We start from the raw sequence: 12,703 nt of genomic DNA on the forward strand, positions 1-12,703 counted from the left end.
TAAATTGATATTCCCCCTGGATGTGGTTTCTCAGCTAAATTGAAGCTAAATAAAATAATATGTTACTATGTGTGTTAAGTGACATACATAATGTCTACTTATAATACCTCTCGATGCATTTCACAAGAGAAATAAACGTCCTAAGTTTCATCTCTTCCCTAAGTGACTACTCTAGAGACCACACAATTCCCTTTAAACTCAATTATCTCACAACTGAATGCTCTAATAATCTGCTAAAACCAGCAGACATAGTGTTATCAGTGAGCCAGAAAAAGAGGAAACCCCAGAGCAGCCATCAGTGGTCTTCACTTCTCTGCAGTCAGCCCCTTCGTATCCCTGATAACAATGACAGGAAAATTTCTCTGCCATCACTGCGAGGTCTGTCTCAGACGCTTTTCCTTTCACACTAAATTCTCCGTCCTTGGAGGCCTCGATGTGGTAATTTGCAGGGTTCAGGTGAAGGTAATCCGGAGCTTTCCACACCTTCCTTAGGCACCTCCCGTTATTCCTGCACAGGTGAAGGCTACACACCTCAGCAGCTCTGGTCACGTTGAGTATGTAGCTCCCTAAGTCGGAACCCACAAACTGCTTCACCTTTGTGCAGTTGCCCTAGAAATGTAGAAACAAAGGACTTTGAGTGATTTTTTTCTGGCACTGACACGTTTAGAGCATCTGGGCCTACGAAGCAGCTCTTTGGACCCGATTGAAACATGATGGCTTGGTTGCAGAAGGTGAAGTGTTAGGCTCAGGGGGCCCAGATCAGAAAGGGTGAGAGGTCAAAGGGACAGGAAATGGAGAATATGTTACAGTAGGGCTAAGTAACTGAACTTAGAAATGGGCCCCAGAGTCAGCACGCGTGACCTTGCCTTCTTCCAATTTACATCCCTTTTTCCCTCCTCCTAGTTCCCAAGTTAATGGGTGTGAATAAAAGAGGAACAGACCCAGATTAAAAGTCATGTCAGAACTGCTGTCCTTCTGCCACCTTTCAGGTCTGTGGCATCTATCGTGATAGTGTTAGAACAAGAATCATTACATTCTATCACTGTATTGTTGACCTTCACCCTGCACCCTTCTGGATTTTCCTGTTCATTATGCTTAAATATCAACTGTCCTGAGTTCTAGTCTTCCATGTATAATTCAAACACAGGAGAGCCTGTAAGACTGACTAGGTTGTGTGCCACCTGGCTTGCACACTCAGCTTCCTGATGAAGCTCTTCCCATGAGCCGCCTGGGCTGAAGAGAAAATATCACAGCTGGAGAGTCAGGGATTGATCCTCTCAGTTTCTACCTAATTGTCATATGTGGACAGAGGAGACTTTTAACCTTATATTGTCACAAATAGTTTCATGAATAGTATCTTGGGAGCAAAAAAATTGAGCCTGTGAAATTCTAAGACTATCAGATAATCATGAACTTGCAAAAAATTCAATTTAACAAAAGTGTTGAGTATACAAGTATTAAAATTCAAGGTAAAATATATTACACTATAGAAATATCAATAAACACCATCTGGAAATATAGAAGAGATGGTGATTAATGTGGATTAGGGAAAACTAAGAAGACTTCTTGGAGAAAATAATATCTGAGATGGAAGAAATTTGAAGAGGCATAAAAATCTTATTTTAAATGCTATTACTTTTCAGCTAATTTCTTCGTACAGGAAAAACAAAGTCAACATGGAGATTAAAAAGTTACCATCTGTTTCTACTTCTCACAATATGATATAACACACTTTTGTGTAGTGGTTAGATGCAAGGACTCCAGAATAAAACTGTGGTTTGTGACAGCACTAACTAGCCTAACTAGCAGCTACCCTCTTAGATTTCTTGTTTCCTCATCTGTAAATGAGGGTGGTAGTCAATACCTCACAAGGGTTATTATGACCAGTAAGTGAGCAAATCAAAACAAAAGAGCACATAGCACCTATTCAAGAATTGTCAGTATTATTATTACTATTTCAACAGAAGTTAATATTTATTGAGCTTCTTCTATGTATCAGGCACTGATTTGGACTTTTTTTTCCAAAGGCTGGTTTACTGTGGAGTGAGCGCTATAGGAAAACAGGGCAAATACTTGATATTAAGTATAACTTCAAGGTACTGTCTTACCTCAGATGAAGTTAAATTCATGTCTCCCCAAATAACGATGCCTGCAGCTCCCAACGCAGCACTTTCTCCAATGGTGCTGATTAGATCTTGCTAGATTGAAAAGAGTAGAGTTCATTATTCATTTGAATAAAAATCAACCCACCAGAAATTAGGATTAGAGGCTGAGTTTAATATAACAGGATAAAACTATTTTCCACTTTCTTAAAGTAACTCAAATGTTGATTGAACCAAGGCTCAGAAATCACACTCTATAATCATATAGAAAAACGTATTAAATATTTTTAAAGTAAAATTTAAATTTTCCAAACAGAATATTATTTTAAAAACAGGCTCTAAATAGCCACCATAAATTGTTTAATCGAAGTTGACTAGGGGCATATATATATATATACACAAACCGGGTCTACAGAGGGTGCCAAAAAATGTATACTCATTTCTGGAAAGGAAAAAACTATTAAAATTATAATAATATATACCGATAACAAAAGATGAACACAAGTCACGTTTGACTTCTGCAATTATAAGAGGTGCTCAAAGTGGTTACCATCAGAGTCCAGACACTTCTGATTATGGCAAACTACTGCTTGAGCAACGTTGACCAAAGTGTCTGCTTGTGTACATTTTTTTGACACCCCTCATATGTATGACTCAGAAACAGAATCCAGAAGTTTTCCTTCTCCAAATGTGAGGAATGGCTCTCAGTCCTCCTAGCTAAGCTTCCCTTTCCAGCTTGCAACACTCCCCTGAGAAATTCATTTCTGTAGTGACTTAGAGGCTTTTGTGTCATTTGGATTCCAAGGCCTGGCAAAGAAACACAGTGGCAAGGACTGGCAGGCTCTGATTTGGTCCAGCTTTCATATTTGATCCCTGAAATTATGTGTGTTTAATTTAAAAGTGCCTGACTTCGTGGTCTTTATCCATTCATCCAGTCACGGTAAAACCACCTGAATTTTTGTCAATATGGTTCAAATAGATAAAAGCTCGATTTCAGCAAGGGTAGTTTGTAACCCTAAAAGACTATTGTTTTAGTGTTTAAAGATTAACAAGGAGCTAGGCCATTTCAAAGGGAAATTAATTGTTGAATGTGTACAGTTGGTTCCTACAGTACGGTAGGTTTCCTAAATAAGTTTGTCAAATTATAATATATTCCCCCAATGTTTAGGATAGCAAGCATTCACCTATTACTCCAAAGATGACTTTCCATCAGTGATATGCTGAAAAATGTAATTGGGTGATTACATTTGATTCTGGTGGCAAATAAAAGCAGACCTTTAAACTGTACTTTGCCTGGGGCATTTTATATTAATATCAACACTTGAGAGATAAATCTTCTTATCAGGTAACTTTAAAAGTTCACTCAAATTAAAGGTTTTGCAATCTCAGTTTTCAAAGCTTTTTTTTTGTTTTTTCTTTCCTGGTCAATTCTCTGGAAATTTTCAAACAAGGAAGAGATTTTGAGTTAAACTAATTTCCCTTTTAGGCTGACATCCATTTCCATTTTCCATGACCATAGCATCTGCTGAATAGATCAGAGCTAACATGACAGGAAGGGAGTTTTTGTGAGGCTCAAATGAGATAGTGCAAGTGAAATGGTTTTGAAAATTACCCATGATCCGGTGACTATGGGACAGAGGAGGAGCCAGCCATGCAGTGCCCAGAATGAGGACTCTTCTCGGTCCATGTCCATTGCCTCTTTTGGCAAAGACGGAAAGGAGCAGAGCTTCACCCTCCACTTGCTTTGCAACTTCCCTGAATACAGCAGTGCCATACTCACATGACGTGATCAGAAGGGCTGAAATCCCCCATGGCCTTCTATGAATTCCTATCAAGTGTATGTTACACCTTTTCAGCTGTGTCACAGTTTTTGGATAGTCTGGGCTTTTTGTTGTTTGTTTGCTTTGGAGGGTTTCTTTGTGTGTGTTTTTGTTTGTTTGTTTGTTTGTTTTTGCAGTATTTGTTCTCTTTACTTTTCAGTTTTGGAGGTTTCTATTGAGATATACTGAAGTTCAGAGATTCTTTCCTCAGCCATGTCCAATCTGCTAACAAGCCTATCCAAGATACCCTTCTTTTCTGTTACAGTGGTTTTGACCTCCAACATTTCTGCCTGGTTCCTTCTTAGAGTTCCTGTCTCTGTGCTTACATTGCTTATCTGTTCTTGCATGCTGTCCATTTTGTGCATTAGAGCCTCTGGCATATTTGTCATAGTTGTTTTAAATTCCTAGTCTGATCATTCCAACATCCCTGCCGTATCTCAGTCGGGTTCTGAGGCTTGCTGTGTTTTTTCAAATTGCACTTTTGCCTTTTAGTTGTCTTGTAATTTTTTTCTTGATAACTAGACATGATTTATTTTTTCTTGATGGACAGGTAGCTCACACTGGCTAAAAGAAGCTGCTATGAATAGGCCTTTATAGTAAGGTGTGGGGGGGATGGAAAGATTTTAGCATCCTATAATCAGGTCTCAGTCTTTTAGTGAGATTTTGGCTTTGGACTGAGACCTTTACAAATTCTTTGTTATTTTTCCCCCCTCTCAGGTGGGGCAGGTTGGTTAGAAGGGGCTGGAGTTGGGTATTTCCCTTCTCCCAAGTGGAAGTCTACAGCCAGCTGGAGTTGAGTATTTTTCTCCCCCGCGTCAGTTAGGTTCTGATAAGATCCCAGCAGGTTTGGTTTTGGTTAAATAGTTTCTCCTGAGGGCACACCCTGTAGGAATAGAAAGCTCTGGGGCATTTAGAAAGGTTCCTTATCTCTGTTGCCTGCCACATGCATGAGGGGATATTTCTGTGATATTCAAGGTGAGGACCTCTCAGCTTTTGGAGGTAAAACTCCCAGAAGTGTTCCCTCCTTACCCCCACCCATAATGCCTCGTCCCCTTGGAGTTTATCTCTCTCAGAACTGTCTACACTGAGCCGCCAGGAATTCATCAATGACAGCTCAGGTTTTCCTATTCCATCAGTGGTTTCCGCAGAAGTTTCTGCTCATGGGTTTTGAGCTGGTAGGTTGTGATTTTCTGTGTTCACCTGTCTGTCTCTCCAATTTTGAGGGCAGCAATTGGCCCTGTGTCCTCATTTCTCTTATGAATCTAAGAAGAGTTGATTTTTTTCAGTTTGTTCAGCTTTTTATTGGTTAAGATGGAGAGGCCACTTACAAGTTTCTTATAATACATGATGGACTGGACACCAGAAGTCTCTCATGAATTCCTTTGGACTAAGTCATTGGCATCAGAGGGAGGAGAGAGGCTCAGCATCTGTATTTTGTATTCATAAGTCATTGATCCATACTAAGCAAGGAAGCTGCAGATGTTTGTGGTGAAAATCGCAAGTCTTCGTGCCCATGTTGACTGAAGGAAAGGAGTCAGTAGGAGACGTTAATGCAAATTTCTATACCAAATTAGCTCACTGTCAGCTAGCTGAGAACAGGGTGCTGAATGAATCACAGAGCAGCTATGTTTTGAGGACCAAAACATGCAAGAGCACCGTTTAATAACGGAAGTTCCAGGCAAAGTGCTTCTCGGAGTAGATTGGGACCACCTGAAAGCAGGAGCCACATGAGTGATGTCACGTGAAAAGAGAAATAAAGGAAAAGCACAGAATGTAATTGCAACAAATCTTCCAGGTCCTAGCGTGGTGTAGGGCCGCTTTGCCCTACCTGTGATCCTCGGCTCAAATGGAGGTTGTGGAAATAGAGGGTGGGGACACGCAGAGGACTTCCTCCACATTTGGGTTTCCTTCAGTCTCTGAGGCTTTAGCACAGTGCATGCGAGTAAGTTGCCCACTGTGGGGAGCTGGAACATCATTAATGAGCTCCCTTTCGATGTTAATTCATTACAGGGAAAGACATCTTTAAATCTACAGTCCAGAAAACTCCTTTCATTATTTTTTAAAGCATAGCATAAAGTTATATGTAGGTCGAATTTATGTATAAGTAGCATAGGAAATCTTTTGTGTGATATGAGGTGATAGTACGCCCAGGTCGTCCTCCCCCCTTTTCCCCCCAAGGGCTGCTGACAGAGATTCCATTCTTAGATATTCCCCTTCCAAGTTTAAGACTTTGATACTGGTTAAAAAGTGATAGCTTTACCACTTATATTTCTGTAGTGTTTCAAATTTTCATATATATTTTCTCATTTAGTTTTCATACCATATCTGCTAGGTAGGTAGGGCAGGTAATACGGTCTCATTTTGAAGATTAAGACAGTGAGGCACTGAGGTCTGGAGAGGTTAAGAGTTTTGCTATTTATTGGTAATTCCTTGTTCTAATCTTAACTATGTGTATGTACACATGTACTCACACACACACACACACACACACACACACACACACTAAAGTGCAGAAAACTTTTGGAAGATCATAAGTGGAAGGCATAACTAGTGGAGTGACTTATAGATTGGTATAAACGAATATCAAGTTTTTAAACTTTTGTGGGCAGATTTTTAGGGAGGATAGAGTAAAATGATAGGTAAACTGATGGCTTAAAATATTTGGAAATACCTTGCCATTGAGAAAGTTTTCAGAATGATACCTTGGGACTGCCAAAGAAAACTGTTTTCTAGATGAGACACTAACTATTGTTTCTTCTTTCCTTAGAGAGAACAGATGCTCTTCTGAGGCTATAGCTACTATGTTTCCCCGAAAATAAGACCTAGCTGGACAATCAGCTCTAATGCATCTTTTGGACCAAAAATTAATATAAGACCCAATCTTATTTTACTATAATATAAGACCAGGTTTTCTGTAATATAATATAATATAATATAATATAATATAATATAATATAATATAATACCGGGTCTTATAGTAATTTTTGCTCCAAAAGACGCATTAGAACTGTGTGAGGGATATAAATGATAAATGTCTATTACATTGTTGTGTGCACCTGAAACTAATAAAGAAAATGTTAAAAAAAAAAAAAACGCATTAGAGCTGATTGTCCTGCTAGGTCTTATTTTCAGGGAAACACGGTACTCACAGAGTAGCTTACCTTAAGTTTGAAGAATGTGCAGAATGTACCAGTAGTAATCTCAATTGAAATGAATGTTTTGTCCCTTAAAGTTTATTGTTTCTTCCAAAAGTAAATTTATTATCACTAAAGAAATTTGAGTCAAATATAGAAAAGGAAAATAAGTTTCATAGAAGGTGGTATTTAACTTTCAATTCCAGAATCAAAGACTATTTTGTAAAGATTTAGGTACCTTTTTTAAACTTTCCAGATAGTACTGATTTCCTATCATTCTCAATCATGTGTTGCCGATTTTTCTAGGTAATACAAATATCAGTTCGCATAGAGATGTTTTTTCCTTACTCATCCCATTAACAGGACCACAGGCATAGCATTTCCTAAATTCTGATAATCTGTGCCATCTCTCCCTCTGCGGAGTAAGCTCTACTCTCTCTGTTCCACAGATACCTAGTCATTATGGTACAGCCCTCACCTGGGTGTTTCCTGAGCCTCTTCCTTTGGATGCCTGACACTAAGAATATCTTTACACATTTATACATTTAATACGTGATGGAGAATTGAAACTTGTCATGATGGAGAAAGAAGAATGTGATAAATCCACAGTATTCAGTAATATCTTAAAACACCACTGCATCATAATGGGAAAGCCTGAACTAGTCCCAAATCTTCTCATCACAGAAAGTTTACACATAATTATTCAAGTCCAAAGATTAGAGTAACATCTACTTTTAAGTTTTTATATCTAGAAGTTTACATTTAAGTGACTAGAGTTGGAAAGGGAGAGGAAAAGAGAAATTTGGGCTGAAAATTCATCTATTTTAAAAGTTACCCTCATGGTTTGTGTGAGGTCTTCTATTTGTAAGTTTTAATATCGGAATACAAAACCATCTACTAGTGATGGATTTATTATTGAATTTACAAACTTGTACTACACTTAACCAATTTTCCATTAATGTGATCATAGAGTCAAGAATAAACCAGATGGCTAAATCTGTAGATTCACATACTTTCAGCAGACGTGCCACTCCTTTATGCCTTTAATTTTTAAAAAATATTTGTAATTGTGGTTAAAAAAACACCCATAACTTAAAATGCACTGTCTTAGCCATTTCTGAGTGTACAGTTCAGTAGTGTTAAGTCTACTCATATCGTTGTGCCTCCCTCATACCTTCTATTAAAGCTGGTATGATACTTTTTTTTTCTCTCTTGACAGTTTAGATGGTGAGGCCAGAAGAAGGAATACCTCAGTTCTACTTCCACCTGTGTGAGGAAAGTACTCCATTTTCAAACATCCTGTCTGATCTCCCAATCTGTTCACCACCAACCATTTCAATAACCTTCCAAAAGGCCAATTATAAGGCAGGACAATGGAAGATGGGGTTTGGGGAGTAGGAGCAGGTGCTGATATCTCACTTTAACCCTTTCCTTCTTTCCTTCCTTCCTTCCTTCCTTTGTTCTTTCCTTCCTTCTTTCCTTCCTTCCTTCATTCCTAACAGAATAATAATAAATAAGATACTCAAAACCCAGTTTGCATAAATGAAAATCTAAGTGGATGACTAGTCAAAGGGAGAATTATGCTCCTTTCTAGCAGACCACTAATTAGAAATTCTCCAAAGAACATAACTGACAAAGAAATGTCTCTTTTAGGGAGAGGGAGGAAATCCCTCAGTCTTCGATAAAGGGTATCTTACCTTAGAAAGAAAATGTAAAGGTTCCTCTGTGTAGCCTAGCCTTGTGTAGACGAACACAGGCAGAGCATAATCACGGGCTGTCATGGTGGAGATCCTCATGGATTCATGCACCCGAAACTGCGAGAAGCGCAAAATGTTTTCACTGTCTCCAACAGATTTCCTGATACCAATCGAAGGATATAAAGCCGCACTGCTGTTCCAGAGCCAAGAGAGCTCATTGTTCCTCAGAACTTCCTTTTCTGGGCATGACCCAGTATAGTTCGGGGCATAAACATTATAATTGTGGCAATCAGGATATAAATAATAACCCCAAAGGCCCTTGGGTCTGCTCTTCATTCCCAATTCAATGGTTTCCTTCATGAAAGCTTTTGCACTTTCTTCAAATGTTGCTTTGGCTAAACCTTCAATATCAGTAGCTGACACATTCTCTTGCATATTGAGAATGAGCTTTCTTGACTTCTGTCTGTAGATATCTCTTGTGTTCCAGTTCCGGGCCCACTGAGGTCGCCAATATTCCCAGTCTATCACAGCAAGTCCACTAAAATCTTCAGCAGGGATATAATAATTAATATCTTGGTTGGCCTTTTCTAGATGTGCTTGCAAACTTGTATTCTGGGGGAGGCCCCCATTAATGGGAACACCCTGTGATGTATACCATGGATAGTATCCCAGTCTGTTGACATAAAATATAGTGACATTTTGCCCCGTGGCCTTGGCCAGTGGACTTCCAATCATCTGAAACATTTTCAGATTTAGTCGTATATTATATTTTATGAAACACTGATCTGTCGGAGCATTCCAAGCAGCTAGAAAAGGTTTCCTTTGATGAACTGGAAGTCGAGCAGGTTTTAGAGAAGAGATAGATGTCAGAAATAAAAATACGAGCAGCCATGACGTGAGATGTATTGTCTGGGCAACAAAAAACCTTAACTGTCCTTCAGATAATAGTTTCATGATAAGACGAAAATAGTATCTTCTGCTTTAACGTACTCTGAAAGACCTGTGGAGAGATTTAATTTTCTATTAGTGGTCATTTTGAGGGAAAAGACTCAAATATTGACTGAATATTATTATTGTTGTTACGTACTTACATTTTAAAGTACATTTCATTTAAAAGTCTTAAAGAGGCCTATAAGTAAAATTGAGACATAGAAGCGAGTGTAGTGACCTAGCTTCTATTCAGGGGCAAGCCATGCAATTCAACAAACATTCATGGAGATTAAAACCCTGTATCCAGAATACAAAATAAATAAGATGAGGTCCTGGCCCTCCAAAAAACTCATGATCAAATAAAGATGTAACATAATAGCCACTATCATTTTGGAAAACTCATCAAATCCTAGGCACTGTGCTGAAGTACTTTGTAAATAAGCCAAATTGTATTGTCCAGCTGCTTTTCCAGCCTTCCTTGCAGCTAGGGTGCTGATATCTGACCGCGGCCACGCCAGTTAGATGCACCCTATTCTAGACTTTACATTGAAATTTTGGGAATCAAAGAGGCTGAAAGGTGGTGGTGCCGGTGGTGACAGCAAGTCCAACGTTCAGGAGTGGCAGTGCCTTCTGGGGCATCTAAAACCTGACATCCGTGGTTTATGCTAAGTGGCAGCATTGTCCTCACGGACAGAACTTTTCTGCTCAAGTCAGTGAGGTTTTGTTTGGGTTGCTCACAACCAGGAACTCTGATTGACAGAGGTTCTTTCCATGGAATCTGTGGTTTTGAGCATTTCCTCCAGCAAAGCTGATCGCGTTTCATGTTGTCTGTAAATTTCATTGTTAACCACCAGGTGTCGCCAGCCAAACCTTATAGCATTTCTCAGGCCTAGGACACTGAGGTAAACAAAACTTAAAAAATTGACAAAACTTTATTCAAAGACATTTAAGAAGTGCTAAGTAAATGGCTATGCACAAAATATCAGCTTTTAAGAGCTATAGAGGTAGCTTTTTCTTCATCCATTCATCAGTGATGTACTCCTCCACAACGTAAAGATGAATAAGATGACTCAGTGACATGAAATATTTACACTGAAGGTATAAATTATGGTTTAAGAGAACAATATTTATAAGGTAATATAATTTGATGAATCCAATAAGAATTGTGGTCCTCAAAACTGTCCCTTATCTGTGATTTTTTATTATGTTCTGCCTCAGGATTAGGAAAAATGAATTTGCATGTATGTTCGTTAGTAGGGCAAAAAAAGCTTTTATTTAAAGTTAAAATTCAGTTCATGCTATACATGTGTACGAAAAAAAACCAAAAAACTACTCTACTGGAATGCTTCCTGTTTTCAGGTTTATTCAGAACACAGCTTTCCACCGATTTGTTTCCCCTTTGGTCAGCCTCCCTCATCGCTGCCCTGGAATGTCCACATTCATTCATTACAAAGTTACCAAGCGATTCTTTTTTCCTATCCTGGAACATTATTGTTCTCCTTATTCTGGTTAATGGAAGGTGAACATGCCAGGGCAGGTGGCAGGCAGAGCTCCTGATGAAATGTGCAGGTACACAAAGAACGCAGGCAAAATAAGTAAGTAAAATTCGGTGCCTTTGTCTTCTATTTGCTGTACGTCTCAGCTGCCCACTTCCCACACAGGCAGGTCACGGTGCTGATGCACCCTCTGTCACTCTCTTAATTAAACATCGCTTGCTGGGAGGAGATCCTTCACTGATCACCTCCCAGACATTGTTTTTCAGTCTCCTCCAGGCAACCTTCAGCTGTGTGCTTCTCCTACCCTCCTTCCTTCACCAGGGAACCTCCCCAGGCCTGCCCTTTCCAAAATGGCCCTTTGCTTCAGATTTCCTCTAGATCCTTCTCTCTCATCCCACCCACGCTGTCAAAATCCCCACTGCTGAACTCCACCTGTATCTTGACTAGTTGTTAGTCTAGCAACTTGTACAGTTACCCACACTTAACCATGAGTCACCAATAGCAGTCTTCTTCTTCTTTCTCCCTTCCCCGTTTATAATCTCCCCAGGAAGGTTTGTTTCTTTAAACAAATCTGATTGGAGGGGTTTTAGGAAGAGTTGGAAAGATATTGGGGGAGCGGATAAGTGAGGTATTTAACACGGACTTCTCCCCTAAATTGTCATCACCCAGTTTTCTCTTCTTAGGACTAAGGTTTGCTCTGGAAGCAATTCATCATGAGGTACTGAATTTTATTAAACCTCTATTTCGTGTCATTATCAAAGAACACTGGGATCCCTCCATCTGAACAACTTTTAGAATGACTGAATTATCTTATTTGTGTGAAACCGCTTCCCTTCCAATCTTCTTAAAAATAAGCTTAAATTTTGTAAGTATATAAAAATGGCGATTTCCCCGTCAGTTGCGCTAATGGAGAATTCACTCTTCAGTGTGAAAGGCAGCACTTTTTATGTAACAAGAGCATTTTGCATTTTAAGAAAAGCAGCCTGAAAGAGAACACAATTGTCTTTATATAACAGTACATACTTAGTCATTGTCAAAACGTAATACTCCTCCTTTAAGACTTTGGATTTCTTGCAGCCAAGATCAACAGCTTTCTCGGGAAAGCACACACAGTCTTAGGACCAGGTTTTGAATAAAATGTTCCCTCTGTCAACCTGTTTTTAACTAAGCTCCTTAAAATAACAGTAAGTTGATTTAAATTGTTAGTTTTCTAATTAAAGTTTTTTTAACTGTAAAGCAATCAAGTGGTCCGTGAAATATTACGTAAGACTTTTGAAAGTTCATAGTCAAGATGATAAGTTTCAACACTGCATCTCCCCAGACATGACCCAAGCCATTGACCAGAATTGCTGGGGTAGCAGGCAGGATAAGCAGATAGAATGAGAAATGGGAGCTGAGATCAACCCTGAGGACTGGAATGTTGTTTGATCCGGTTCTCTGGATCTGAGATCTGAATGTCAGGGAAAAAGACTGGAATGGAAAGGCAGGCACCTGAGAGGCCAGAGACTGTGGCCAGATCATATC

At 39.2% G+C, this 12,703-nt stretch overlaps 1 protein-coding gene across 1 annotated transcript; it reads right to left on the reverse strand.

The window, feature by feature from the left end:
• Positions 1–222: 222 nt before the first annotated feature.
• On the reverse strand, positions 223–9,707 carry HYAL4 (hyaluronidase 4). Its single transcript, XM_033098655.1, has 3 exons — positions 8,754–9,707; positions 2,109–2,198; positions 223–609 (listed from the first exon to the last, which is right to left on the reverse strand). The coding sequence occupies exons 1-3, from the start codon at positions 9,705–9,707 to the stop codon at positions 223–225; spliced, it is 1,431 nt and encodes a 476-aa protein (XP_032954546.1).
• Positions 9,708–12,703: the final 2,996 nt, after the last annotated feature.

Source organism: Rhinolophus ferrumequinum, chromosome 26, assembly GCF_004115265.2.
Source record: "Rhinolophus ferrumequinum isolate MPI-CBG mRhiFer1 chromosome 26, mRhiFer1_v1.p, whole genome shotgun sequence".
In the NCBI taxonomy this organism is placed as follows: Eukaryota; Metazoa; Chordata; class Mammalia; order Chiroptera; family Rhinolophidae; genus Rhinolophus; species Rhinolophus ferrumequinum.

What these genes read in the sequence shown, in the direction of transcription:
- HYAL4 (XM_033098655.1), bottom strand. Translation starts at nt 9,707, where the DNA reads ATGAAACTATTATCTGAAGGACAGTTAAGGTTTTTTGTTGCCCAGACA. An exon ending in CTTTACATTTTCTTTCTAAG is followed by an intron (nt 2,199 to 8,753) that starts GTAAGATACCCT and finishes TTTTCAATCTAG; the next exon opens with CAAGATCTAATCAGCACCAT. An exon ending in TGAATTTAACTTCATCTGAG is followed by an intron (nt 610 to 2,108) that starts GTAAGACAGTAC and finishes CTACATTTCTAG; the next exon opens with GGCAACTGCACAAAGGTGAA.